Source organism: Hydractinia symbiolongicarpus, chromosome 15 (assembly GCF_029227915.1).
Source record: "Hydractinia symbiolongicarpus strain clone_291-10 chromosome 15, HSymV2.1, whole genome shotgun sequence".
NCBI lineage: Eukaryota > Metazoa > Cnidaria > Hydrozoa > Anthoathecata > Hydractiniidae > Hydractinia > Hydractinia symbiolongicarpus.
In genome coordinates, this window is record NC_079889.1 from 954,783 (window position 1) to 982,539 (window position 27,757).

The 27,757-nt window shown below is 33.8% G+C and overlaps 1 protein-coding gene across 3 annotated transcripts; it reads right to left on the reverse strand.

Annotated features, from left to right (window-relative positions):
- Positions 1-25,401, reverse strand: LOC130629288 (nitric oxide synthase, inducible-like). Of its 3 annotated transcripts, none has more exons than XM_057442438.1 (29): positions 25,288-25,401; positions 11,371-11,853; positions 10,971-11,123; positions 10,414-10,571; positions 9,786-9,948; positions 9,520-9,611; positions 8,926-9,067; positions 8,620-8,759; positions 8,320-8,430; positions 8,132-8,195; positions 7,953-8,054; positions 7,708-7,776; positions 7,353-7,436; positions 7,144-7,265; positions 6,663-6,912; positions 6,517-6,557; positions 6,219-6,272; positions 5,398-5,572; positions 5,170-5,314; positions 5,001-5,079; positions 4,738-4,916; positions 4,191-4,357; positions 3,394-3,519; positions 3,075-3,159; positions 2,588-2,669; positions 2,248-2,503; positions 1,675-1,866; positions 1,303-1,359; positions 1-1,209 (listed from the first exon to the last, which is right to left on the reverse strand). In XM_057442438.1, the coding sequence occupies exons 2-28, from the start codon at positions 11,815-11,817 to the stop codon at positions 1,306-1,308; spliced, it is 3,732 nt and encodes a 1,243-aa protein (XP_057298421.1). In that variant the 5' UTR covers positions 11,818-11,853; positions 25,288-25,401; the 3' UTR covers positions 1-1,209; positions 1,303-1,305. The 3 variants fall into 3 exon arrangements, with proteins under 3 accessions (XP_057298421.1, XP_057298419.1, XP_057298420.1); XM_057442436.1 differs by lacking the exon at positions 25,288-25,401 and adding an exon at positions 22,702-22,982; XM_057442437.1 differs by lacking the exon at positions 25,288-25,401 and adding an exon at positions 18,507-18,657.
- Positions 25,402-27,757: the final 2,356 nt, after the last annotated feature.

Consider the following 27,757-nt stretch of genomic DNA (forward strand, 5'->3'; position numbering starts at 1 on the left):
ATATAGATGAATTCTGTATATTCTAAAGAAGTTTTCTTACAAATATAACATAATAGAATATAAAGTGAAATGTTCCCATGGTCAGACTTTTTAAAATTTAATTAATGTTACGATCTATCTGCAACTCTCTCAAGATCTTGAAAATAGGTTGACCACTACCGTCCTCAAAAGATAAAATGTATAAGTAAGTATTCACGACCAAATTAACATTTCAAATTATTTTAACTATAAAATAATTCCCGTTAGTATTTGGAGATATAATTACAAAACTGCATAAAGATGAAAAAGAGAATAGATTGTAGTGGATATCATAACCATCCTCTTGAAATTCTATTTACAATAAAATATCAAAGTGTCTCAACACAGAAGTTAACTTGTGTTTCTTCATTCGGCAGTTACTGCAAAGAAATGTGTATTACAAATATTTAGTCCGTTTATCTTTTCCCCCAAGGTTATCCTAATCTTTCCGGGTTTTCTTTACTTTATTTTGGCTTGTCAAATATAGTTTAATAACTTTTGACTTCTTATACATCTGTATTTTATTTCGTAAAAACTCCGTTGATATCATTAGGAGTCCTTCAACGTTACCCCAAATATGTTACACACAATTATTAAAAAAGACTAGTTCTCTGACCCCTAAATTGTTGTCTAATTCTTATAAGGGACACAATCAAATAACCCACGTATGGTATTTGTTACAATTTGACGCCAGTATCTCTGATTCTTATTTACTCTGGCCGTCATTTTCACACTAATCTACACCTAATCTAGTAAATATATACAAGTAGTATTTTATAAAGGTTTAGTTAAAAAACATAAAATGACAACCGAAATTTACAAAATAAAAAACTTTTATGCGCAAAATGAATTCAATTTTACTAAAAAGCTGGCTAATCAGGTAAAATTTGTTGATTTGGATGTTTTGTAGAAACTGATGTTACATGCGGAAATCCTGTTTGTTTAGTTACCTGCAAAATGATTTATGACTATTGATTCCTTCTAAACTTTTTTTTAGCCAGCGCTTGAAAACAAAACATTTTATTCTACAAATAAAGCAAATTATTTTAAATACTTTTTTACTTTTATATATATATTTTTTTTCTCTTATATTCAACTGAGAATATCTTATACCAAGTTGCTGAAAATATGCGAGATTTACGCAAAAAACAGCAGCATTCTCCAGTCTTTCAATCACTTCGCCGTCTTTCTCTGAAAATAAATAAATTAAAAGCAACAATGAAGCACTGTCATGCTATACATCCAAAACAATCGTACATTATAAAATTTTTAAAATGCCCATACCTTTTATTTGCGTTGTAACGTTGCGCCGAATATATCTTCGTGATAGCGACCTTCAGTCTAATATAAAAATAAACAAGAATTTAAATATTGAAAGTCGAAAGTAGCCGAATAGCGTGCAAACAACAAATCTTGAAAATCTTGAAACAAGTATCTATAACTTTTTTGTGAGAAGGTTGAAGATCACGATCTGAAGCTGTACAGATTTTTATTATTCAGCCTTTAAAATTAGCGGTTTCTTAAACCTTATAGCATTAATTCTGTTTTAGTATAAACCAATGTCAGAAAAAACCTGACAATTTAGCAGCTACAGTAAGAAATATTTCCAATGCGAAAATCAAAGGATAGCGTAAAGAAAAATAAACGAACACCAACCTTCATTGTTCCAACATATCGTTTTGCTTCTTTCTCAGTAAACGCAGAATACTCTTTCACCAACTGCAATATAGTCCTTTCAACAGCTGTTGCCATGGTTAAGTCGCCACAAACAAAAAGATGGCCATCATGTTGAAGGATCAAGTTGATAACTTCATCAGCATGTTTTCTGATAAGATCTTGAACATATGTCTACAAACAAATCAATTTTCAAACTTTCAAATCATACTGTGTAAATTTACATTTTGCATAAACAGCTTGATGGTTAGTGTGGCATAGGTTTTAAAGCTAGTCTGCCTTTGGTAGATTTTGGTCACTTTAGCGATTCGAGCAAACAAGCGATATTCAGACCTACATTTGTCGAAACAAAGTAGCGAATGAGGCGGAAAAGCTTTATCTCGTTTTTGTTATTTTTACCATCACCGTACATAAGAGCATTTTTTAAAACTATTTTCCATTTGACTGTGGTTTTTCTATAGCAGCCAAATGGTAACAAGCCTTAACAAACAAGTATCTATGTTCACAGTATTGATTCTGATTGGTTGGCAAAAAAGATGTCAAATCCCCATATACCTTAGGTGTATTTTCTTCCCTGGAAAATGCATTATACACTTTCCTAAAAACTCCTTTCTGTACCAATTCGAGTTTTTCTTTCTCGTAGATATGATCGAGTTTAGAATTACGGCAGCCGAAAAATAAATACATGTTTGATGTTTTATCTTCAACGTCACGCTGTTGCCAAAATGATCGAAATGGTGCAATCCCTGTACCTGGACCAACCATTATTACTGGTGCTGAGTCATCTTTTGGCAGTCGAAATTTTGGAGCTCTATAAAATATTTCAGTTATAACTTTTTCGCTCTAACATTCAGCAACAACAAGGTAAATAAATAAATGTTATGAATATACATACGATCTAACTAAGCATGGAACAATATCATCCTTCCTTAGTGAGTTCAACCACGACGAACACACGCCAAAATGTTGCGTGTTTTCTATTAAATGGAAATTCACGGTACAAATTTTTCCCTTTCCACACTGACCCTAATTTCATATCAACCAAGTTTTAGTTTTTAATGGTCCTAATCTCATAGAAAAAGAGACGTCGCAAGTCGTTTTAACGCAGAGTTAAAACATTAAAGTTATTCAGGTTCGAAGTGAAACCAACTAATACAGTATAAAAACAGCCCGTGGTTGTATAAAAACAGCCTAAAGTTGCATAAAACAGCCCAAGATTGTGCAAAAATAAACCAGGATATTATAAAAACAAACCCAAGGTAGCATAAAGTAAAACAAGGCAGTATAAAACAGCCCAAGTTTGTACAAATATAAACCAGGGTAGTTTAAAACAGCCCTAGATTGTCTAAAAACAAACAAATGTAGTATAAAAAGCAGCTTACCATCAACCATGTAAGACACCAATGCAACTGTCAAGTGTATTTCATTTGGATATTTCTTTGGTGATGAGGAAATTGAATAGAAGCGCTAAAATAAAATACACCCTGTAAAACAAGGAAATATAGCACTGCAATGGAACACAGAAGTTAAAAAGACACAGCGCTGCACTCGAATACAGTGATAGAACACAAGAAACACAAGCTCTTTTTGATAGAACCTGGAATGTCTTTTTATTCTTCTTTCGCAATTAAATTAAAATTGAAATAAGGCTTTACTTAATTACGTGTTTGTACGAAGTCAACAGTAACTTTACAGTCTTACTGGTTTTAGTATTGGCAGTTGATTAATCAACATGGTCAAGTCAACTTTTATTGATGGAAATTCTTTCAGTACTTCCAAAATATTTGGATACTTCATATATCTCCAATCTTCATACACTTCAGTGTTCTATAAATAATAAAAATTATGTTGCAATTCGAGTTACAGAAGATTCCAGAGATCCCTTAACCATTATGAATATTATTAATGAACTAGTCGTTAGCCCGTGGACAAATCCACGGGTTCGCCCGTCCTTTTTATACCGCATTACGTGCGTCTCGCTACCTGCGCAGCTAAGCTACCATTTTGCGTGACAGACAGACGGACGGACAGACGTATACGGGTATTATAATATAGATGCTAGATGTTCTTCTACTGATGATATTATAAGGCGGAAGAAAATACTTAATGACAAGGTAGCTATTTGCTTTGTGTTGTGAAACTTTTTGAAAAAACGTTTAAACTATCTTTCACGGTTCATTGGATTCTTTATCATAGTTTCGTGAGTGTTTTAGTCGCTTAAAATTTTACCAAGACTAGCAAATAAAATAATTTTTCCATGGTTTTTCTTCTGCTGTATAGCATTCCCTTTTTTTGCGCGTCAAATTTGCAAGTTGTGAACAAAAGAAACTGTGATGTTCAAATCATGTGGACTTGTTGTACCTTGCATGGTTGCATAACGTTTGATTCAATTGCTTGCTTAGTAATCCTCATATCTTATTTATTCGTGTGTAATTTCAATGTTTTTTTATAAACTACTAACATAAGAAAACTTATTAGCAGCTATAACACAAGATTACCTTAGCCAGAGTACACAACATTTCTTTTTCATTGACATTTTCACACGCGTCTGCAAGTAAAAGTAAAAGTTTAGCTGCAGGTGGGGTTGTAATATCCAAAAAATTGGTGAATATCTCCCGAAGTGACGTCGGCATTGGCAATGAGCTGATTGTACACCATCTTGAATCTATAAGAATAATAATTAATGAGTTAACTATTAAAAAATAGATTAATAAACGAACGAATGAATGAACGAATGAATGAATGAATAAATGAATAGATAAATAAATAAATGCATTTTTTACTCTGATTAACTTACACAAGAGTTAAATAATACTTTTGAATATCCAGCATGCCCTACTTTACTTAAGAGGTCTATTTTTTATCCATTGCTTTATTGCCATTAATACTGAAAAACACATGAAAAGATCGCTTCTTTAAGATTCATATTCAGAATCTTACCCAGATTCTTGTGCATATATCCTATTGCCCTCTATGCCTTTATGGTCTTTTAAGGAGATAAATAAAACTCCCACCAATTACTTAAAACAATTTATAAATACGAACCATCTTCCTTTTTCTTGATACACAACCTAACATCAGCTTCAGCAAGACAGTTGACATGTTTTAACAACCTTTCAACCAAATGTTTGTCGTTAGAAGGATAGACGCAAAGATGATCGCCTGGCTGATAATTCAGATTGTGTGACGTTGAGGCGTCTAATCGAATCAGATTGGTGACTCGTCTAAGATAATTAATTACAGAAATATTTCTTAGAGAAGAAAGACGCAGGGGATGGAAAGGTATAAAAAAAGTGGTAAAATCATACTCAGATTCTTCAGCTTGTAAATTTTGTACATCTATTACTTTGGCAGTTTCGATCTTGCGCCGATGTAACTTTGACAATGCTAGATAAAAAGAAAAAAAAAAAGTTCAGAATAAAAAAGATTAATAAAATATTAGGAATAATACAAAATAAAAAGATAAGAATTGTATACTTTTAGTAAGTCCAGCATGATTGTTCTTGCCATCTGCCTTTTCTATCTTAAACATTCCTTTTTTCCAGTCTGTTGCGGATTTCCATATCGCCATTGATGAGGGTGATATTTTAACATCAGTGATGCAAAACATGTCGCAAGCAGTCTGTTAAAAATTAAAAACCACCTGTCATAAGTTTGCACACTTCAAGCATAACTTAAAAGCGCTGAATAAAAACTTATATCTACCTTAAAGCAGGTTCTAGCCCAAATTTTAAACGATTCTTCCTGTCCATCTAACTCGTCACCTTCCACTAACGGGGAGATTTCTTTTCCACCCAAACTTTTTAAGTATTTATTCAACAACTTGCCAAACGCGCAAAAGGTTGGGTAAGCTCGTGAACCAAGAGCAAACACAGAGTATCTACAAAAAATATCTCTCATAAAACATGATGCATATTGAAGAAGAACTACTTTGTTCATCACTAATATACTGACTGGCAGTGAGCGGATTTGATCCACGGGCAGCAGAATTGGGAGCTGCAGAGGAATCAACTACACTCTGACGGCAATACCATAGTGATAAACTTAGATAATTTATTCAGATGCTGTGTAATTCACCTATGCATTTACCTACACATACTATGCAGTTTATCATTGATAACAACTTTTCGTTGTTGAGAATCACTGTGTATAATTATAACGAACACACTTATTTTTATAAGAACAAGTTTATAAGAATGAGGCTGGAAATGGTTGAAAAATAAAAACAAGGTAACAGTGTATAAATAAAATAAAATATAACAATAAAAACAAGGTATTACAGGAATGGAACATTGAACTAAGGCTGATTTTAAAAATGAGTTTCTATTATTTTCTGGAAAATACGTAGAACTTGGGGGAATTTTTTTTCTCACGGCAAGGTTTTTTGAAGTACCCCATTCAACATACACCACTGCATTTCACTCACTTTATTTATGTTATTTTCGATTTCAGATAGATACGAGTGCAGACGCAGCAAACGTACAAAAGATTACAAAAAAAAAAAGATAATTTCAACTATTTAATACCTGGTATTTCGTAACCTCTCAACAGTGTTCAGCGCTGTCTCTTGTTTTGAACGACTTAAAAAAAATATCACGTAGAAACAACACTACACAAATGATATAAAAAAGTTACACACCAAGATGTAACGATATTTTTTGAAAAAATATAAGAAAGTTAACTAGTCAAATCATGTTTTTATTTTTTGATTTTAAAACCAGAACAAGCCTTGACAACCCTACTTAAATCCAATTTACAAGATTTATAGCATTAAAACTGCCCACATCACACTTTAACTGCGGAAAATTATGTTTGTTTGTTTACCCATTTGGAAAAACCATCTTCTTTAACTTCTTTTTAAACTCCTAGAAAAACAGAATTAAATTCTAATCATTAAAATAATTACTTTAAAAAATGTACTACGTAACATGCATTAAATAACACAAAAGATAGCATTTTTAGTGTCCAACCTTGCCATTATCAGGCGCTTCACCATTTCCAAATGTACTGGCCACAATAAACAGACATTCCTCATTTTCAATTTCAGCAAAATTGTAATCTTCCATACACAACTTTTTAGAATCAAACGCATGTAAAAATAATTCGTTTAACATTGTTGCATATTCTTCAGATTTCCCAGTTTCCGTGGCGTACAAGATTGTCACTTTCTTCCGTTTAGCAAGAATGTCTCCGTATAATATGTTAGAGACTTTTACTGCCCTATAAAAGGTACAAAAAGATTGTTGTTAATATTCTGAGCAATACAATATACGTTTAACATACGCCAAGGCTTCACCCTGCATCACTTCCCAAGGCACCAATGCAATACGCATGGAAGGGATTATGCGAGTAGAACAGCTATAGTAAGAAGCATCAGGTTTTAGATTGTTCAATAATTCTTTGGCAATTTTAGGCTCTGATGGCAATCGGTCACATGCAGGGATGTCTTACCTAGCGACATCTTTAAATGTAAGTTTCTTTTTGCGTTCAGAAGAATCTTTCGTGAGTGGAAAGTATTTCCAAGGATCCACTTGATATTCATAAGAAGGCTTCAACTTGTAATTAAGCATTTCCTTAATAATAAAGAGAAAATGCGTATTTATAAATGTACGAAAAACGTTGCAAGGTTAGTGAGAAATATTTTTTCTGCATCTTCATACCTGATGAAATACTTTAGTTGTAGAGCCTGAAAGTGGTGGCACAATCCATACCCAATCCGCAGGGCATCCTCCTCTTAATTGTTGCTATGAAAAAAGTATAAGTAATTAATTACTTCAGTTAGCAATAACAATGAAAATGTCTTAAAGGCAATGGGAGTGTCCTGTCATTCAACGATATATTTACAGTGGCATTTTAACAAGCGTGATTACTATCAAACAAACAAGCAAAAAATGTTAGTCAGATAAAGAAGGAAAGAGAAATCGCGATAATACTGCGAACCTTCTCCATCTAAACTAGAAGTGACATAATACACTAGTGCCATATCTTTAAAACAAAATTTGAAATTTGCTTTACCTCATCTTTCAAATGTTTGATAAACGACTCAGATGCTGTATGATGATCCACAATAGTTACACCAGCTTCCTAATTGCAATTAATTAAAAATATTATCAACTAAACATTTTGCATGCTAAGAGTTTTGACTTTGGGAAATCACATGCACGCAAATTTAACAAAACATAATATTGCTACGTCAGCGTTTGTACAGGGTAAAATAAATAAATATTAAGAAAAAATAAGCAACAACGAATATTATGTACATTAAAACTGTGCAGGACAGCTTGTGTCAGCTCTAATACTGCAATGTCCTTCCATAATGTCACATTATTTGACGTGTCAAGTCCAATACATTCAGCAGTTGCCTAGATAGTAGAACGAGTAAAAAACATAAAAATATAAAACAAACCATGTAGTCTGAGTTAGAAATACTAAAAACAACCTTTAGCATGCCATAGCGATCATTATCTGCAAAATTTCTTGCACCAATCTCTGTTGCCATATACCTTAAGATTGGATGAAAAAAAGGTAAAAAGGGAGATAAGAACAAAATTAAGTAAAATGGTAAAGAAAAGAAGTAAAGGCAAATGGGCAATCCATGTAGTCTTTACTTTGAATACAAACACATACCATCCATTAAATGGAGCTGCTGTAAATTCCAAGCCACCACAATCAAATGACATATTGGCAACAGCTGGTAAGACATACCACTTTAAATCAAGTTCTTCAAACTCGCGATATCTATTAAATGAGAATTGCAAATAAAAATAAAACCCTGAAAAGGAAAGGCATTATAAAAAAAAGAGTTAATGGAAGAAAGAAGGCAACAATTCGTTTTGCATTTTGTGCTTCAATAACTTGATCAAAATCCTACTCTGAACTACACAAAGTAAGTTACACAGACTCCAATACAATACAACCACGTCTTACTTTGGATGTGTAATGTTTACTTCCATTACATCTTCTTCAGGTATTTCAAAATATTCTGGAAGTTCACCATTGGCTTGTAAAATTAAAGGCAGCACATCAAATCTTGTTCCTTTGCCAACCCATCCAAGTTGCTGTGCCATCTAAAATAAAAATGGAAATGCGTAGGCATTTTCCTGGCAGTATTTAATAAACTAGTCGTTAGCCCGTGGAAAAATCGACGGGTTCGCCATAAAATTATAGCCTCTTCATCTAATATAGATGAAGAAGCTATAATCTTATGCAGATAATATATAATAATCTTATTACCTCTGTGAGCTCCACGCCGGCTGGGTCTCCTATCACAGTTCCATCTTCTTGTTTATATCCTGCATATCGAATAAGTTGACCATTCCAGATGCGGAAATCTTTTCTTCGTGCAGTACGTGGAGGGAATATGGAGATTGTAGATCTATAAATAAAGGCTTGTGTAGACGCTTTACATGAACAATATATCGTGGGAAAATGCTTTATAAGATAAATGTCATCACATTTTCCTTGCGATGTGTTTCACGGAAGAGAACGTAATTATAAACAGACAGACATAGAAAAAGCTTGAACAAGTTAAAAGGGTTTAAAAATAATTTGTTTCATAAGAGAACTAAAGGTTTTTGGCCATTGTGAATATATTGCGCATGGTTTTGCAGCCATTTGACGAAGCAAGTTATCATAGAAAAGCTGTAATGAAAACAAAAAATATTTGGCGAGAATAAACTTTATTCTGTTTAACTTTTATGTAAGAAACATTGTTAAAATTATATCTTATGACTAAATTTGGAATCACACCAAGTTGGCCTTAACGCTATATAGTAGAGCTGTGTAAAGAACAGACCGGAATAACATAATAATAATATGCTCACCCACCTTAACTTTCCTTTGTTCGTTGCATACTTGATGTGTGTTAAAAGACATTCAAACATTTCTTTTGCTGTCGTTACATGGCGAAAATCAAATAACTGTAACGAAAGTTTATCGGTTCCGTACATTTAATTAGCAAGAAAAATCGGCTACAACTGTAACTACTAGAGAGAAATAAAAAGCTGAATTCTGAAAAACCGGGCATGTTTGTGCTATCACAAGAATGGAGTGTTTCCTACTAAACATTTCGCAATTTTAAACAGTATGTTTACCTTCAACTTTTTCCACTGTATTCTGCCAATGCAGCGAGCAGCATTTCTCCATGCTAGACGTGCACCAAACATTAACTCGTCCTCGGTCATTTTGTATATCCCTTTAGCATCAATTTCGGATAGAACTTCAGACATTCTATTCAGATGATTTTCACTGTTTTCACTAAACCAGGAAAACTATTACTAGCTAAAAGAACTGCATATTCTTCGCACTTGTGACATTTATGTCACAAATTTTAGTTGAAAAATTAGATAAATTGTAACAAAATCTTCTACAAAAAAGACATTCTGATTAGAGGCTTCTAAAACTACTAAATGTTTTTTTTTAAATAAATTTTATTTTTCCAGCTATGTCAGGCAGGTAACCTGCTAGAGGACCATTTTCTAAAGGAAGATTTCCCCCAAACCACTTAATTTCAAGGCAATTTGAAATAGAAAAATAACTTGATTTATTTATTTAGAAATAGCAAGAACATAACAAAATTCAGCAAAAAATCATTTAAGAAAGTGCTATTGCGGGAGATATGGTAAAGACGGTTCGGCATCCGGGTGTTAGCTATTCTGGACAAATTGCTTGTAAGGTGGAAGTTGTTATTGTGCCATGTGAATGTCAGCAATGAAAGTATACCTGCCCATCGAAGCGAAGTACTGCTTCATGAAACTTTTGCCATCTTTTTTAACTTCATCTTTTGGTCTCATTTCACCAGGTGCTTGCTTTAAATCAGATTCTCCACCATATGGATACATAACTGAACCTGTACATCGATCAGCTGTGCAATATGTTTTCTTAAAAGGAAGTCAACTATTCTGTTACATTTTTGGAATCATTTAAATCCATTCGCATCTACGCATCGTTATATTTTTACGCATATTTTATTACAAATGCTGGAAACGGCTTGATTTTGAAGCTATCTATCCTTAAAACTCTCATCTCCAAGCTAACTAAAATTAAGTCAGCTCTACCTAATTTTAGAACTTTATTTTGTTCAATAGGACACAATATAACCTAGCTATTAGCCGCTTTTACAACGCTCATTAATGCAGCGTAGCATTTGTAGCGTAATGAATTGTAAGGCTGATGTGTTCCTGTTGAGAAATTGAATGTCAAACATAACATCAGTAGAATATAAAGAGGCGCCATAACAAAGTTAATGAGGTGTTCTGTTCACAGATGAATATACTCACAGCGGCTTGTTGGTGCAAAGTATCAGTCGCTTGCTTCTTATCAGCAATATTATTGAGCACAACCGGTTTCATGGGACATACTGTTTTCATGGGGCACATTGGTTTCTTTAGCCCAATATGTTCTTCTTGTGATATGTCGTGCATGATATCATGCTGAAAGAAGATTTTTTTTATAATTTTGTTGACAGTATTTCCTATTGCTTTTCAGCTTTTACTTTATCAAATAATTTAAGGCATAAAATTTTATTTAAAGTAAAATTTAACTAGCGGTAATAAAACAAAGTTTCTGGCCAGGATTTGAGATTAATTCAATTATTAATGTTGCTAAGAACAGTACTCGTAAAACTACCAATGCATAATACGTTAAGCTTGGTAAGAAGAAATAGGAAAAATAATATACCATTTGCTCCCTCTTTTCTTTGTTACAATTCTTCACATTCTTTTCAATGACACCTAGCTCTTGCTGACAATGAGTCGCAATACCATTGAATTTATTGATATCTGGTTGAGCTGGTGCTGTTTTACGTGCTTCTTTTCGAATTCCATTCATCTGTTTCTTGCCATTTTCACCTGATTTGTGTCTCTTGATTGTCAATTCCACTCCCTTGCCAAAATCTATTTCAGATATGTAGTTAATGAGGGATTGGATGTCGTTAAAATGTTTGTTATCAATCCCTTTAACTTCATCGTACAATTGAAGTTGACCATCTTCCTGAGCAGAACTACCAGTTGTAACGTTGGTCACGACAAAAGAATTGCGGTGTTTACCAAGTAGAAAACCTAGTCCACCCACTTTGCGTTTAACCAGAGTCATATTGATTACCTCGCAATTGCCAAGTTCCGTCATCTTGACAGGGTTGCAATGATACCTCACAGTGTTTATCTAAAACCAAAATGAAAACGTCTTGTCAATGTGTTTTTCAACTTTCCATGATAATTTTTTAAACTTACGATAATGTGGACTATCTCTTTAATAATAGCCGTCGTCTGTCTGCGTGTCCGCAAAAGGCGCGTCCTGTTACAAAAACACGAAATGCGATATATAAAGGACGGGTGACCCCGTAGATTTTTCCACGGGCTAAGGACTAGTCTTTTATAATACCCGTATACGTCTGTCCGTCCGTCTGCCTGTCACGCAAAATGGTAGCTTAGCTGCGCAGGTAGCGAGACGCACGCAATGCGGTATAAAGAGCACGGGCGATTTTTTTCACGGGCTAACGACTAGTGTAACAAAAAAAAGACAAAAGCGAGGAATCTTTAAATTGAGATCAGGCTTGTCCCACTGCATATACAGGGCTACCTTGATTCATAAATTACATCTGTTTTTAAATCATTGATTATTTTAAAACAATTACACGTTTTTTATATAAGAAACTTGGTGAAGAGTCTAGTTCTAAAAGTCTCCTGTTTCGTATAACAAAAGTTTCTTAATTTTGGTCTAAATATAAAATGTTTTTAGTTCTATGTTTTAAATATTTCTTAATTCAACTTTTTCTCCGCGTTGTTTAACATTTTAGGTGACTCCAAATTTGAACAAAATCGCTTTTTAAATTTTTCTTTTGAAACAAATTTGTTTCTGCAATAAAATAGTTTTATTTTATAGAAGTTTTCCTTTCAAAACAATTCCCTCAAATAAGAAATCAGAAAAGGAAAAAAAGTTTCTTATTTAAAAAATAGCCATAACAATGCAATTGTGAAAGTTTCTTAATTTTTTGAGATCCCATATGTAGATTTCTTATAAACTGGTTTCTTATAAAAAATACGTGTACAACTATACTCCTACAATCTTTAGAATAAAAATGTTTAAAAATGCGTGAATTACTTTTTCTTTTGATGTTCATGTATTTTAGTTTTTAGCATGCGAGGTACCTCACAAATGAACATGTGAAAATTAAAAAAACATTTGACACAAGATCTGTTGGATTAGCGCTAGTTGTAATTAGTTATTATCTGGTTCGTTTATTTTGTAAGGCCGAAGGTTCCAGTTTTATAGAATTTATTTTTAGTGTATTTCAAGAAGCCAAGCTGTAATTAATCTTTAAAATGAACAAAACTTTGGATAATAGCCTGGAAAAAATTGCTAACATCAGCCAATCTGCTTCACCAACGTTAAATGGAATGGAACAGTTTGACATAATCAGAAGCTACTTGAACAAAAAAGTTATCAAACAGAAACAAGAACACGAAACAAGACTGTAAGACCATCATGAAAATAGATGATTTGAGCAAAACTAGAATTGTCACAGCAGATGAAGTTTAAAGGTAATAAAATCCAATTTTGAATTTGAAAAAAAAAAAAGTTTTGTCTCCAGGTCAACAAAATAATTAGCAGGCTTAAAAAACGTTTTAAGTTTTCACAAGTAAAAATACATCTGGAATTACAGGTAGGCTTAAGAGAAAACTAACAGGCCTTCGGTTGTAATGCGACTATTCTCGAAATTCTATCCAGAAAGGTTATACTATTTCTTTTGTTCACGACAACACCAAAATTTCAAAATTGATCATTAGGTGGTACAAGAGCATCTTGATACAGGTGGAGTTAAAGAAGTGTCTTCTACACCACATGTTGAAAACTGTGTTCAGCCAGATGGGATTTGATTTATGTAAACCAGAACACTTAGAGAGAGAAAGCAAAGCGTGAGAGTCGGAAAAAAAGAAATGGTGTTCGCAAGGCTACATGTTTAGATTTTTTACATAAATATTTTAGAATAACAATAAGAATTCTTAGGGTTTTCATGGGTTATAGCAGAAAAAGAAAAATCCTTTACTTTAAAAATACAAAACATTGGTTAAAAATCCGATTGGAGGGTATTAAAAGCTATAAAATACTCACTAGGGTCTTTGAAAAGCATTTTAATTGAACAAAAAATTTTATGGAAAAAGGATAATTACACAGCATCAAAACATTGTAAAACAGGAAGGCGAAAAAAAACATCTTTAAATTAATGCTGAAAATAACTCTTATATATCTGGAAAACACAGAATTTATCGACCTGTAAATTGTGTTCCAAGGGAATATTTGAGATTTGCTGACACTTTCAGTCGTCTGATAAAACCCGATGAATCTTTTTTCAAGCTCACCATTATCTAATGGTAATCCACATTTGGCTAACAAGTTCTCAAACCTTATGAAAATCGCGAACATAGGTGCTTTAAAAGCCACCTATTCTCAAAAATTCTGTTTGTTAATGCTTTTATTTTCGTTATTTTAGTCAATTAAATGCCTGTGCTTCATCTGTAAGTTTCTTTAGAAATTCTATGTAGAGAGTTACTACTGAAGGCCAAGAAAAAGTTGGTTAAAAGTTTTTTAGCTTTAGAAAAATTTGTGCCACAATATCTTTGGACTGTCAGTTTGGATTGAAAAGAATTTTTTTATACATCTTTCTCTTTAAATTTATAACTGTCAATCAATCATGTCAACCAATCAATTATCAGTCATTCAAAGTAGCTTCTAATGTCGTGTCGACACGCGTGTTTATAAGGAATGTATGTAGAAAAACAATTTTGGCAAATATTTATTTAGCTGTAAAAACATAACGTTGATCCTGTGATATAGCGTTAAATGATTTAGGATATTGTGCATAAAATTTGAATTTTCATGGAATGTCAACTTGTTTTAGTGGGTACACAGTATTTCTTGAGACAAGGTTGCAAAGAAACACACTTATTCCGAAAAACATGTAAATGATGTTATAGTATATTAAAATATTCGTTTAAAAGGAGGTTTAATTTTTTGGTAAATTTTGGTTAAAAGCAATGCTTCGCAACAGCTTTTTGTATTCACAAAGACAAAATTGGCACTTCTTTTTATCGCTACTGCTAAGTTGCGGTAACATGTGGTTTTGACGAATTATATTTATTTCATTATGGCTCATTTGAAATAAACTTTAAGGGGCTACGCAACGGCCGTTGGTTTTCGACTTTAGTGACTGAAAGTCAAGGTTATGGGGGGGGGAGGGGGGGGGGGGGGGTATCAACTTGTTTTTTCGCAGAGGTAAGCTTTAACCCTTTTATAGTTTTTGTGAGCTACTTCACTGAAATATTTGAGTCGTTCCCACAATTTTTTGATATCTTATGAAAATATTATGTTTATAAGGTAAGTTTTTTAAATTAACGATATAATCTTCAATTATCTGCACAACATTTGGCGACTCATTACATGAATTAAATTGATTGCCAGAAACTTTAAATTAGCATATCACAATTTGCTCTTAAACAATCAAACTAACTTCCTACAGGCAAGTTTGAAGGTGAGTTCGTTCTCTTGGAATGCGGCACCTTAAGAAAATGTATCTTCTTGTCTTTTACACCTCCGTAAATGAACGCATTTGTTTCAGAATACTCCAATATCTCATTTCTGCAGGAAACTCTCCTTTAATTTACAAAATACACATGTTTTCGAAAGGCACTCCACAAAAACGAGACGTGTGTTGAAATGTGTCGCACAGCCTTTGGTTGCAGGCAGTGATTTTTTCTTTGATTTGACAATGATTAGCTATAACTCGAATCAAGCAAGGTATGTTTTACAAGATTATTTAAATGTTTTGTCTTTAACTCGTTTAATTTTTAATCAAAAATAAAACAAACAAACAAACAAACAAAACAAACAAACAAAAAAGTAGCTACACTTGATTAATATGCATTTGGTCTTGTAAACAATGCAATATAAAATATGGCCACTTGAAAACAGTATACTCGAAACCGGAATTTAATTTAAGGGACAGATTGTCGATGATGCAATAAACAAAATAAATGTCCTGCTTTTGATTTAAAAAATTTCGTTTATTCGGGGAAGTCGTATATATATCTGATGTGTAAATGGCTAATTAACGCACATGATGATTTTGAGAGTGCTTTCCGCACTTTGTGCTTGAAGATGCAAAAAATAAAACAATTTTTTTGCTGGTGATATCTATACTATAATGCCGGTATACGTCTGTCCGTCCGTCTGTCTGTCACGCAAAATGGTAGCTTAGCTGCGACGAGCGAACCCGTGGATTTTTCCACGGGCTAACGACTAGTTCAACCATATTGGTGTGTTTTGATATTAAAGAGAAAAATATCAGCCTCGATGTAGTACATTTTTTTTATAACCAATCAAGTTATTAAAGGATAAAAATGAAATTTAGATAAAAAACTAAGGAAATTTTAATAAGTTAAAAGTTATGATAATCTGAAAGAAAAACTGCTAAACAGTTCTTAAAAGCGAAAAGCTGAGATCTAAATAATACGCTTAGCAACGTCTTAGCAACGTTGCAGCTGAAATCAAAATGTTGCTTTAACATCTAAGGCCAAAATTTGATATGAAGTTGCTTATATAAAGTGTGGCAAAAAAATAATGGATTGGTGGAATTGTGTGTGTTGCAAATTCAGCTACATGTAACGAACCCTTTTGTATCATATTCTGAACTACTATCCATAAACATTGGATGGTCTTTTTCTGAACGCTGTTTTATTTCTTATCTTGTTTTTAAAGACACAGATGAAAAGATGATTTAAGTTTCTTTAAAAAAAAAATATGCCAAGATAGATGTATCTTCATTTGAATACAATGTTGATATTTTGTTGGGAATTACCTATAATTTACATTCTATCTGCTTGCTTTCTCTTTCAAATTGAATAACTTATAACTTAACGACTTCCAAAGTTCAACACGCTACAAAGTCATGCAATTTGAGTTTATTGAACATGCTACCAAGATATTATCTCAAAGACAAAACCTCGCGTTATATTTATCATGCAATGTGCTTTTATATTTTATGGATTAGAATGTATAAGGAAGATCTCAGGATTTGAATGGTACGCTTTAAAACTTCCAAAAAATTTTCCGCGGAACGGTACGAAAAGCTTCTGAACATGCGTACTTAGAATGGTTACATCACGTGAGTGGAAAATTTACGTAGAACGGAATTAACTTTTTATTTGAGTTCTATGCGGAAACGACAGGTAGAAAATTAGTTAGCCAACAGATTATTTTATTCTGTGAGAATTGCGGAAAGTACTTTTACTTTCTGTATTGATATGTGCGCAATAATATGAAGTAGAAATCGCTAGCAGAAAATTTTCTGTTCTGTTCTTGTCCGTTTCTTGCGGTAAAAATCAGCCTTTAACCGCTCCACTGTAGCTACACCTTTTGAACATGTTAGTTTTACGTTTTTTTAATATATTCATATCCTTATGTACTAGAAAACCGAGAGTACAACGTGAACATATTATAGCCTTTCCAGTATTTACTCTTTACCTTGTGATTTTTGTGCTTACTTATCCCATGTAACATTTGTTATGTTTGCATTGTTACGTCGGCAAAAACACGATGATATCACATTAGTTGGTTGTTGTTGTATTGAGATTAACAAAGCAGAAAACTGATTTGTTGAGAGTAAAGAATTCCAAAATACTTTTGACATTTTCCTCTCTTCGGCACCACTATTTCATGTGTATCTATTATATCTGTAACCACTTGTCATTTCATCCTTCATGTGTTGACTACGTGACGCTTGTACACAGTGAAGAAGTTGCAAGCAAATTTTAAAGAAATCCGTTTGCCAGCCTTTTTGCGAACTCTGCTCCGGGAAAAGTTGTCGCGTTATATTCACATACATGTAAAATATTACACAAGTTAAAAAAAGGTTCAATCTTGGATATAGCATGCTAATGCGGATAAAAAATTAACATAAAATCATGTAAAAAAACTGATGTTTAAGTAACAGTGCTATAGCGTCAAGTTCTAAAAGTTGCTAGACTCGAATAAGGAAACAAAATAATTTATTTTGTCTACGCCGTCGCACCAGTTGATAAGTGGTTTAACTTGCAGACTTTTGTTAGATAAAACATAAAAATATATTTTTGATCATTTGAATACTAACGAACGAATTTGCCGTTGACAATTCCTTTTTCTTGTTAGTAAAATCTTCCTTATGTGCAGCACTGTAAAAGTGTCGTTATTACAGGTCGAGAAAGAATCATATAACAAGTCAAAAAGTATAGATTTGTAAACAAAGTCAAACAATCAAAAACTAGTGAAAAATGCACGACAATTCAGTCGCTATGTCATCTTTGGTTTGCAGACAGACACGGAGTAATAGACTAGTCGGTTGCCCCTAAATAAATCAACGGGTTCGCTTGTCTTTTGTAACCGCAGAACCGAGACACAACAAATGCGATACATTTCATGTGTTTCGCTACTGCGGGTACAGTTTTGGGTAACACAGACAGACAGGTGTATATGATTCATGTGAAATATGCTTAAGGTCAATTTTTTGACATATTGAGTAGCACTTGATACTGATTCTGCTTTCAAATAGAACGTTACGCAAGAAACCAATTGTAAACTGGCTTTGCGTAGCTATGATAACTTCTCGTATAATTAATAATATTTCTAACTAGCTACTTACGCATCTAGCTACTAAAAAGGTAATCTTTTTTGTGTGTTTCTGTTGTGCTACACCGTCGCTTGTAGTAATTGTGACCCGAATAGATGGATCACAGCGCAATACGATCATAGCATTTTTAAAAAGCTGGACAAGAATAACATACCTTGCTTAAAATCTCTTTCTCTCAATCCGTTCAGTCCGCACCTTAATACTTTAGCATAAAAAACAACTGATTTCGGTCCTCTTTTTATACCCTTCGAGCAATTTCTTCTACGTCATAAAAATTCTAACAATTTCGCTGAAATTTATTTTTTAATTGTCGATGAAACGCAAAACAATTTCATGCTTAGTCATGTGACTTTCTGTCCTGAATACGATTGGATTTGAGGAGATCAACATGATTGGTTTAAAACAGTTACGCTGGCATCGTTAGTTACATATCTATTTATATAAAAATATAGAAACTATATGAGTGACGCATAAACAAGATTCTAGAAATTGGATAATATTCAATTTTTTAAACGAAATAATTAGGGCTTACGTCAGAATGAAGCTTTAAAAAAAAATGATTTTGGCCTGAAATTCTTACAAAAATGCTTTTTTGAGCGTAACTTGATGACGTTATATGGTGAATTCCTTTGGGAAATTATTTTCTTAAAACGGCTGAATTTACACTGACGAAACGTCAACGCTTTTGTGAATACACGAGGTCTGACACAGCTGATTTTAGTATGAAACGCCAACGTGGTTTTATATTGTTTGCATTAGCATATGTTGCACGAAAAGAGCAACATCAATTATTACAAGTTCCTGTAAGTTCTTGTGATGGGAGAACAGTTGTCTTTAAAGCACCCTCTTTGCTAGTATTTAAAGCAAAATGCGATTCTGACAACATTCAAAACTTCTTATAAAGACGTGCACACAACTAGAAAAAAATAATGACATGCTGCGTGTTTATGTAAGAATCCTTGTTAGAAGAATCACAAAGCTTTAGAATAGCCAAATCTCTATAATAATAGCCGTCGTCTGTCTGTGTGTCCGCAAAAATGGCGTCCCGTAACGGTAACACGGAATTTTTAAAATGCGCACGAATATCAAATGGGATATATTTTTATCCACTTTGTGCGATGGGTAAATTTAAAGGACGAGCGAACGCAAAGGGCGACCGCGTGGATTTTTCCACGGGTTAACGACTAGTCTATATTATAATACCTGCATACGTTAGAAGGAGGGGCGAACCCGTAGATTTTTCCACGGGTGAACGACTTGTCTATATTATAATACCTGCATACGTTAGAAGGACGGGCGAACCCGTGGATTTTACCATAGGTCACCGACTAGTATTTAATATTTCTATTTATTGGCGATAGATACAACTGATCTAACCGTACATATGCCATTCGTATATTTAAAGGTAGAGCGCCTTCAGGATTGGTTCATAACGCTGTGCCTTGCAGATGCTTTGATGAAAGCTAAAAGCTACACTTTAAGATCACAAAGAAAGTAATGGTTTTTTTAAAAATCTGAAAAGTTTCATTCGCGAAAATTTATTCTTGCAAAATCGCAAAATATGTTATATTTCTCCATTTGCAAACATTTTATGACTCAAATTTCCTGGTCGCGATCATCATTAAAACAAAAAACAACAGTTATCTTATCTCTAAAACATATTACCTTTTAGTCCGATAAAGGTTCAATTGAGTTTTTTAATCGACGAAACCTCATCAAAAGTTGTGTTATCAATTCCAATCGCGAAAGCTTATTTTTTTTTAAAAAAAAATTATTTGTGTTGTTGAGGAGGGTGACTTTTTTTTGTAAAGGAATGTTACATCTCGGGTGCTTTTTGAATTAAGGAGCGAAAGTAAACTTAACTCGAGTTATGACACTTTTTGTGATGAAGGAAGTGAATAATTTCGCACTAAACTTTGATGGGAAATATCTCTACAAGTAAAAACATTCAAAGTGTGAGTAAAGAGAAGAAGTGGTGTGTATTAAAAATCGTAAAACTAAAAATTAACCACCAATCAATTTTAGTTTACGATTTTTAATACATAACACTTCTTTCTTTTACGCACACCTTAAACTTTTTTCCGCTCCCTTTGATAAAAGTTGATCCTTCGCACTATTTTTTGTTAATCATCTGGGAAAGTTAAATACAAAATTTACCAAAAGTTTTTTTTATATCTCTTGAAGGCTTTATATGCCTACAAATGCATAAAAATAGCTTTAACCTAAAGGTGTTAGTTCTGTTAATACATTTTGTAAGGAGTGAGATCTAAGTTAAATAAAATGTACTCGACTGTCCCGCCTGAGCTATACCACAAAAATCGTCACAGAAAACTTACAAAGCAGTTCTTAAAAATTTAATTTTTTTGTTTCTAATTCGAATTTTTTTGTGGGGAAACCAGGTTGAATGGAACAATACAGTTTCTAATAAAATATAAGTATTATTCTCTACTTAAATCAGACATATTTTTAGTGAACTTAGACAAGTAAATATCCCACCGCGTCATAACTTCAGTGTTTATTTACCTGTCACAACGTATTTCAACATATGGTCAGCATTGAACTCTAAAGATTCGTAACTCTTTGTAACCTTTGCATATGCGATAAGGGTGTCGTAAATCGGGCGAAATTTGTAACCCGAAAGTAAATTGCCATAAACAAAATTTTTTGACATTTACAAATCCCAAAAATTTATATTTAAATATTTATATTTAAATTATATACCGTTATATATGTACTGAGGCCAATTTACATTAAAAAAAGAGTAATTTCGCCAGAGATAATGTTTTAAAACCTTTTTTTTTCAAGCGAAGCAACCTCGAAATATATTTTCCACAAAACACAATTTTTTCCCACGAAAATTAATTCCTTAGAGTAGTTAGAAACAAAAAATCTGTTTACTTCCTTGTTTCTTTTCGTATTTTATTGTTATCTTTTGATCGATCCTCCTATGATTTCCATGTATAGTCATGTGGATAATACACAGAATGTCACAAGTCCACAATCTACTCGTGAGACCACTCATGACAACTATTGTCACTTCTCCAAAGTCTTTTTACGCCTTTTGATTGACACCTTTGATTTATTAACTTCGCCGAACTGTTCTGAGAAGCACAAAATAATTGTGTTGTTCTGCGAATCATAGTATTATTCAAGTTTTGTTATTTTGACGTTTAGCAAACACCTGATAATCTCCTAAAGTAAGTTTTATCGCTGAGAATGTGGCATACATTGTCAATAAAAATTAATAAAAATAACATTAGAGTTACATAAACAAAAAAAAAACGAACAATAAAAATGACGTTGAAATGACTCATAAAGAAATGTCATATGGTTTAGACTTTAAAGAACGTAAATAAAATTATTCTGGGAAAAGTCACAAAAAATGTTACAAAATGATGCTTAGGGATTTATAAAAGAATAGTATTCACTTCATGTTCATGGAGTTACGAAAAAGCAGCGTTTGTCTTCGACACAAATTTAAAATTTGCTTTAAAGGGGCTACGGAACGGCTGTTGATTTTCGACTTTAGTGACTTACACGAAAGTCGAGCTGGAGGCGGCGAAAAACAAAAATGGCTATTTTTCCGGCATGTATGTAATTTACAGACTCGAACATATAGATATATCTAGAACTTTTATGTTCTCCAGCCTTGCTCATGTGTTTTCATTCAGAATGAGACTTGCTGAAATATTTCTTAACATACTTTTCGAAAAAAAATATTGAACCACTGTTTATTGCGCAAAACAGGTTTGCCGGATTTTTAAAATGTGCGCGGGATTTGCGGAACGTGAGTATTTTAACCGGTTCGTAGCCCCTTTAAAGCGGCATAAAGGAACGAGTATTCGCTGCAAAGAGAAAATGTAAATCAATACAAAATGACGTCGCAGCAAAAGGGTTTTCGAATTCAAGGTAGTTTGCCTTAAAGTCTCTTTAGTTGCAAGATTAAACGTAATGATGGAAGTTGGGCGTCCTAACAATGTAGTCATTATATACGTATTTTTTAAATGTCCCCTAAAAGGGAACAAATGTAAAGGCTAATCCAAAACAAGAAGGGCACATCTTTAATATCAGCAAAATATAGTCTTGAATTTGGTGGATTTTCATTAAAAGAAAGAAATATTACTAAATTTTAAATTATTATAAATTTTTGGTTCACGACAAGTCGAAGTTTATCTTTGCAATTATGTTCTGCTGAAACAGCCTTGTTCTGATAACTTCGGCTAAACAAAAAAACAAACCAAAATTTAACTCGTCAAAGCAAGTTGGATTCTCAATTCAATAATGAATACTGACTCATAAAACAGATTCTTGCTGGCAAGAGATAACAACAAAAAAAGTTGATACCATACCATATGTCTTTCTCTTTCCTTTCATTATTCATATTTATTGTTATTTACTTGTCGTTCATTGTTATGGTCCCCTATTTCGTCCATAATAACATTCTCATTTCTGTTTGTTACTCATTTCTATTCTCGGAAGAGATTCTTCCTGCAATGCTCCCACCAAACGGAAATAATCGATCAATAAAACACAAAGAAAAAAAGCAGTACCATATCTACTGTTTAAACACTAAATTAAATAAAAATCTACTTATTCAGACTACCGCACATATGAGAAACAATTTTTTAAAAAAATATCTGCGTTTTTCATTCATCGTGCATATTTATCACTTTTGTTCTGTCCTATTTGCGTCAATGATGTCCCATTTTTTCGGACTACTTTTATTTGAATATAGTGGACGGAAACAAACGGTAATCCAAATATTGCACAATGTAACATAATCGCCCATAGGTTAACAGAATGCAAAGTATGGAAATTTTAAATGAATAAACATATTGTGGAAGCACTTATTGTAATTGACGCCAGCCTATTACGCGGGCTGCACATAGACGAGAAATGAATGTTGGTTCAACATAATTCCACAGGAAATATGCAGCAAAAAAATGAATTTAAATTGTTGTTTTTTATTTTCAAAAATTTACTGAAGTCAGTTTCAAACATAACAAGAAGCCCTGGGGGCTCTAAGAATTTCCGCTCGCTACTAAAATATTTGATGACAACAATTCGTTGTGTTATCGTGCCAAACATTCGAAGAGGTTTGGTGCATGAAGCTTTGAAGATAAAGCACACAAGTGACATTATATCTTACAACAAACGCAAACAAAACGAAACGTGTCATAATAAACTCACATTTTAAAAGAAATTGCTAACAAAAAATACAGCCTATCATTCATGGTTGAAAGTCTTTCGATTGAAACGTTTATGGTCTTAAACGGCATTTAGTTGACAAAAAATCAAAATTTTGATGTCACCATCATGTTCAGCATACTTTTTTATTAAAGGGGCTACGAACCGGTTAAAATGCTCATATTCCGTATATCCCGCGCACATATTAAAAATCCGGCAATCGCGTTTTGCGCAATGAACAGACCAGCGTACTTTGCTCGCTGTTAAATATTTTTTTCCAAAAAGTATATTACAAAGAAATATTTCAGCAAGACCCATTCCGGATGAATATATGACCAAGGCTGGAGAAGATAAAAGTTCTAGATATATCTATATGTTCGAGTCTGTAAATTACGTACATGCCGAAAAAATAGCCATTTTTTATTTCGCCGCCTTCGACTTTCGTGTAAGTCACTAAAGTCGAAAACCAACAGCCGTTCCTTAGCCCCTTTAACTGTGCCAATTTTCGTCGAAAATAAAGTAGTTTAAATTTTTGGATAAATTTTGGCACAAAAGACAGCTAGGTGGCAAAAATCAAACTTTTGTATCACCATAATTTTCAGCATAATTTATTTGTTGCCAAATTTAACAGAAAATGAAGTCGTTTTGATTTTTGGACCAATATTGGCCTAAAATGACATTTAAGGTGGCAAAAAACCAAAACTTTGATATCACCATCATGTTCAGCATACCTTTTTTGTTAACTGTGCCAAATTTTGTCGAAGATAAAGTAGTTTTAATTTTTGCACCAATTTTGGCTTAAAATGACATTTCAGGTAACAAAAAATCAAAATTTTGATGTCACCATCATGTTTAATATACTTTATTAAGTTAACTGCGCCAAATTTTGTTGAAAATAAAGCAATTCTCATTTTTGGACCAATTTTAGCCTAAAATGACATTTAGGTGACAGAAATCAAAATTACCTGAATTGGCCTGAAAGGTCATTTAGATAACTTTCCAGTACTTCTTAGGCACTTTGGGTACGAAGTTTAAATCCGTGACGTTGCAATTGACCATTTGGGACAGGGTCAATTAGCTAGTCGGTTAGCAGTTGGAAACCAATACTAACTTTCTCTCAGAGAAACGTGAAATGTCAGGGTCAATTTTTTCTCAAAAAATGCTCCAAAAGAAAAAAACGACGGTTTTAAAGAATTTCCTACGCATTCGAGCGCGGAAATTTAATGATGCAAAGGAAATGCATGTCACAATTCTATATATTAAATACATTGAGCTTTAATTTATGACAAGGGTATTTCTGTGCTAGAATCACGCAATTTAACCTCAAAGTTCTCTTGCCAATGAATGTTGAACATAGCGCTTTAGATCTTAAGTTACTTTGGTAGATCTGAACTCTTAAAAGAAGCAATAATTACTGATTACTAGAATTACCGGTTTTCGCGGGAATGGTGGACTTTGGCGTGAACTCTTTTGCATATCAGACGTGTTCAAGTGCACGTTTTTAGCACTACTTGTCTTGTGCGCGGACGGTGCACAAGAAAGCAGACGCAACTATGCGAACACAGGAAGGCGTGAAATACAGTACATCGGTCGGTCTAGTACAGTAAGATGATGACGTTTCATAGCTTAAATACGACCAGAAAAAATACAAAGATACAAAAAGATAAACACAACATAAATAAATACAAATATAGCCTGTGTCGATAGACACACTATTACACGTACAAAATAAAACATGAAACACTAACTATTGCGTCGTTTACTGCGCTTGCTTTACGTTAAGATTTCAACCAAGAACTACGATATTTTCAATTCTCACTTTTACCACACGCTTGTCCTATTCGTACGCAGATTCGAAGCAATGTAAAAAGTGCGCGCAAAAGCTATAAAACCCAATTAAAATTAATTTGACGTGACGGGTCTCCATCTCCGAGACGGATCTTCATCGTTTATGTTCAAAACACTCCCCACCAGTGAGTACTCGTCTACGAACGATTGTCCATCTAGTAGCGCTTTATTTGATATAATTGACGTCGGACTCGTTAAACATGTACCTCGTTTATGTACGTCGTGTATGTACGTCATTCCGGTTCTTTATCATCGCTTTGCAATAGCGTTTGCCCAAGATTTATCATCGAATTTTACAACGTCGTTGTTGTTTCTTCACGAATTATGTACACCTATAAAGAACACAATTCACCGTCGTATGCAAAGCATAGTTCAGGTGACATTTTCATTTAGCACTGCGTTCCAGTAACGCAAGTGATCGGATGGGTCGAATGTAATTTCCATCAGCAGTTTTCACTTTTGCAACCCTGTTGATCCCATCGTTGCTAAGAAAGATTTTCGCAATGCGTCCAGCGGCCAATGATATTTCAAGACGTTCCGGTCTCTAACTATCACGAGATCTCCTTCCTTAATTTGGTCGTCGTTTGTATTCCATTTAGCACGTGTTGTCAAAGAAGGCAGGTATTCCTTTCTCCATCTATTCCAAAACATATTTTAACCAGCCTGTACGGCTCTCCATCTTTTACGATCGTTAAGGTCTATAAATACAGAATCTACGGGTGTATTTTGCGACGCTCTTCCAATGAGAAAATCATTTGGCGTAGTGCTTGGTAGTCATCTGCGTCACTGCTGATAGAAATCAATGGTCGGCTATTGATGGTTGCTTCTACTTCAGTCAAGAATGTACGTAACTCTTCTTCGGTAAAAATACGATCACGAACTATCGCTTTCAACGCTCGTTTAGTGATTATTATCATAGATTCCATCGCTCCATTTATCCATGGTAAAAATGGTGAAAATGGTGGATTGAATTTCCATTCGATACTATTCTTTGTTAACTCTTTTCGAAGTTTTGTCTCATTCAAATTCCTTGTCAGCTCCATTAGTTCACGATCTGCGCCGACGAAATTGGTTCCGTTGTCGCTGGTGATTGTTTTGGGATTTCCTCTTCTTGAGATAAAACGTCAAAGTGCAAGAATGAAACTATCTGTCGATAAATCTCCAGCGAGCTCAATATGAACGGCACGTGACGTCATGCAGGTAAACAATGCTCCATACCTTTTCATGGTTCCAGATGAAGCTCTTGTCCCCTTACTTCTCTTGACAATCATTGGACCAAAGTAATCTACTCCTGATCGATTAAATGGTTGCTCACCTACAGCAAGACGATCGATTGGTAGATCTGCCATAAGCGGTGACATTGGTCTTACTTTCTTTGATTTGCAGTATGTACATGCATTTGTCAAATTCTTCACAAAGGATTTTCCAGTCAGAATCCAAATATTTTGTCTTGATAGTGCCAGTGTGGCGTTTTGTTTGTATGATGAATGTGTTGAATTATGAGTCGTGCAATGTGGTGTTTCGGCGAGATTATCACTTGGTGCTTCGACTCAAATGGTATATCGATTAAACCAATTCTTCCTCCAACACGAATCAAATTGTTTTGCATCATTGGTCTCAAAGCTACAAGTAGTTCCTTGTATGATTGTAGGTTTTCGAATTCTGATGGGTAGGATTCTTGTTGTGAGATGCTATACAACTGTAACTTTGTTGCTTTAATTTCATCAACGGTCAGGTCATCCAATTTTTTACGTTCAGACCCTCCCCTCTTTAATAACAACCAATTTCGTTTTAATTTGATAATCCACGCAATGTGGCGACAGAGTTTTTGCCAAATCGGGATAACTTTTCCATTTCATAAGAGATGTTTTCTCTGGTATTGCATTACTGGTTGACTGAAAGTTGGTAATATCTGCGTATTCTTCACTTTGAATGACATTTTGGTTTTTCTTCTTTGATTAAGAACGATGGACCGGTTAACCATCTGGAATTCTCGGTTGATGATAGTGGTACATATCTTGTAGCATTGTTTGCTGGGTTCAGAGTTCCTGGCACAAAACGCCAAGAATTGAATTTCGTTGATGCGATTCATAACGAATACTGGAAATTTTCGGTTTTCATTCGAGATATATTTCAAAACTATTCGTGAATCTGTCCAAAATTTGGTACTGAGGTCCATGCAAAGACTACTCACTATTGATTCTCTCATTCTTGTAGCCAAGACAGCAACTTGCAACTCTAATTTTGCTATTGTGAGAGATTTCGGATTCAACGGGGCGACTCTGGATTTTCCCGTAGATATGCGACAGCACCATATGCATTGATTGAAGCGTCGGAAAAAATATGTAGTTGAATCCTGTCAATCCTGGC

Bases quoted from the DNA above. Each gene is read 5' to 3' on its own strand.
- LOC130629288 (XM_057442436.1), bottom strand. The intron at 7,266-7,352 runs GTATGAAGATGC...TTTATTATTAAG, and splicing joins CAACTAAAGTATTTCATCAG to GAAATGCTTAATTACAAGTT. The intron at 5,315-5,397 runs GTAGATATAAGT...AATTTTTAACAG, and splicing joins GGGCTAGAACCTGCTTTAAG to ACTGCTTGCGACATGTTTTG.